At 38.1% G+C, this 1,893-nt stretch overlaps 1 protein-coding gene across 1 annotated transcript in view; it reads right to left on the bottom strand.

Annotated features, from left to right (window-relative positions):
- Window positions 1-1,893, bottom strand: part of LOC101859899 (hemocyte protein-glutamine gamma-glutamyltransferase) — a gene marked incomplete in the record, with an annotated part of 69,221 nt that overhangs the window by 4,435 nt on the left and 62,893 nt on the right. The window contains 2 exon segments of the mRNA XM_013082635.2: window positions 350-554; window positions 1,281-1,363. Coding sequence (XP_012938089.1) covers window positions 350-554; window positions 1,281-1,363 — 288 coding nt within the window.

The raw sequence follows: 1,893 nt of genomic DNA on the forward strand, positions 1-1,893 counted from the left end.
TTATTCTTATTCTTATTCTTATTCTTCTTATTATTATCATCATTATTATGATCATTATCATTATTATCATTATTTCTTCTTCTTATTCTCCTTCTTTTTCTTCTTAGTATTGTTGTAGTTGTGGGGATGATGATGGTGGTGGTGGTTGTGGTAGTCGTGGTGATGATACCAAAAGAATAAATAAAGGTATGAATAAATGTATAAAAAAGTACAATGTACTAAATAAATAAATAAATAAATAAATAAATAAATAAATAAATAAATAAATAGATAAATAGATAAATAGATAAATAGAAAATAAACCAGAAAGACCAAAGTGGTTTATGCTATAGAGCAGCCCGAGACTCACATGCTCCTCTCTGCAGGACCTTGTTTTCGAAGGGGAAAGAGACGATTTTTTCTGCAGGCACGCCTGTGTAGAACATTGTCTTGATGACAAGTCGGCCGCTCACTGTGCGCTCTTCGTCACTTCTGTTGGTGAATTTGAGCGCCACTTTGAAGTCTTCACCGACCCACGTATTGGCCGCATCCTGCTCCACTTCAAAATCGACATCCTAGGAATTATTTTAAAAAGAGGTTAGAATGTCTAATCAGGTGATAAGGAGAATAGGTACGATTAAACGCAAGTTTTAAAAAATGACAGGAAAATTGGGTTATGCTTAGCTTTTTGTAAACCCAAAATGGTTCAAACAAATTAAATGATGGGAACATTTGACCACACTTCTTAATCGAACGGCATCACAGAGTTGTGAATGATTTAATTTATATATATTCACCAAAATGATTTTTTTAAAGTATATATCATTCAACGTTTCTTACAAGTTTGGGCAAAATGCAATTATAACTTTTAGACCTAGGACAGGCAAGATAGTCTTTAGATTTTTTGTAGCAAATTTTATTAACAAATGCGAGTATACAAACAGAAGGCCAAAAAGCAGAGGTGACAATACTGTTATCAATTTGTCATACACATAACAAGGCCTGATTATCGGTCGGTTACAAAAGTCAAGGAAAGACACTCATAGTAGCCAAGAGGTAGTCCCATCCCTCGTTTTAAAGTAGACTCTAACAGTCTGATAGTTAGTTTAGTTTAAAACCAAGGCTTGTGACTGCTTACGCGAGTGGCCCGATCGGGGGGAACAGGGGTTTTAGATTTACATCTGTAAGGCTTAAGACTATTGGAGAATTTGACTACGACGATGTTCCCAAAAAGTATTGAAAGGAAGCAGTGATTATTAATTTCGTTATGTAGACGCTTCTCCCCTGAGAGCGCCACTAACCTTTGCCACTCTGTCGTAAACGTTCTCTCTCGTGGACGCCAGCTGGTTGGCCTTCAGAACAGCCGCCCTCTCTTCAGCAGATCCTGTGGGCAGTTGGGGAAAAGTTTTTTTTTGGTAAGAGTTTTGCACCACTTGCAATATGATAAGGCCATATAAGTGCCGAAGATCGGAGGTGTCACAAGAGAGTAGCAAAATACAAAAAAGAAGGAGGGGAGATATGGACGACAGATGTTTAACAGGAAGAAAGGAGCGAGCCACACCCGTGCACCCGCCAACCACCCACCGATGGGGGGAATGTTGATTGCATAGTGTCTTGATTTTGTTAAAAAGTTAAAACAGTGGTAAATAGCTTTTGTATAAGGTGCATTTATATCCTGGGTCAACAACAAGATTCATGCACGTTACTACTTTTAGTAATTTCCCCAATAGACCCTAGAACTCTCAGAAACTATTTCGGCTTTACGTAAAGCATAAAGTGCACGCCGTAGATTAAGGAACCAAACATTCAAACTTTGACATGATCTTAGAGACAGTAACAGAGAGAGAGAGAGAGAAAGAGAGAGAGAGAGAGAGAGAGAGAGAGAGAGAGAGAGAGAGAGAGAGACAGAGAGAC

Source organism: Aplysia californica, unplaced genomic scaffold (genome assembly GCF_000002075.1).
Source record: "Aplysia californica isolate F4 #8 unplaced genomic scaffold, AplCal3.0 scaffold00009, whole genome shotgun sequence".
In the NCBI taxonomy this organism is placed as follows: Eukaryota; Metazoa; Mollusca; class Gastropoda; order Aplysiida; family Aplysiidae; genus Aplysia; species Aplysia californica.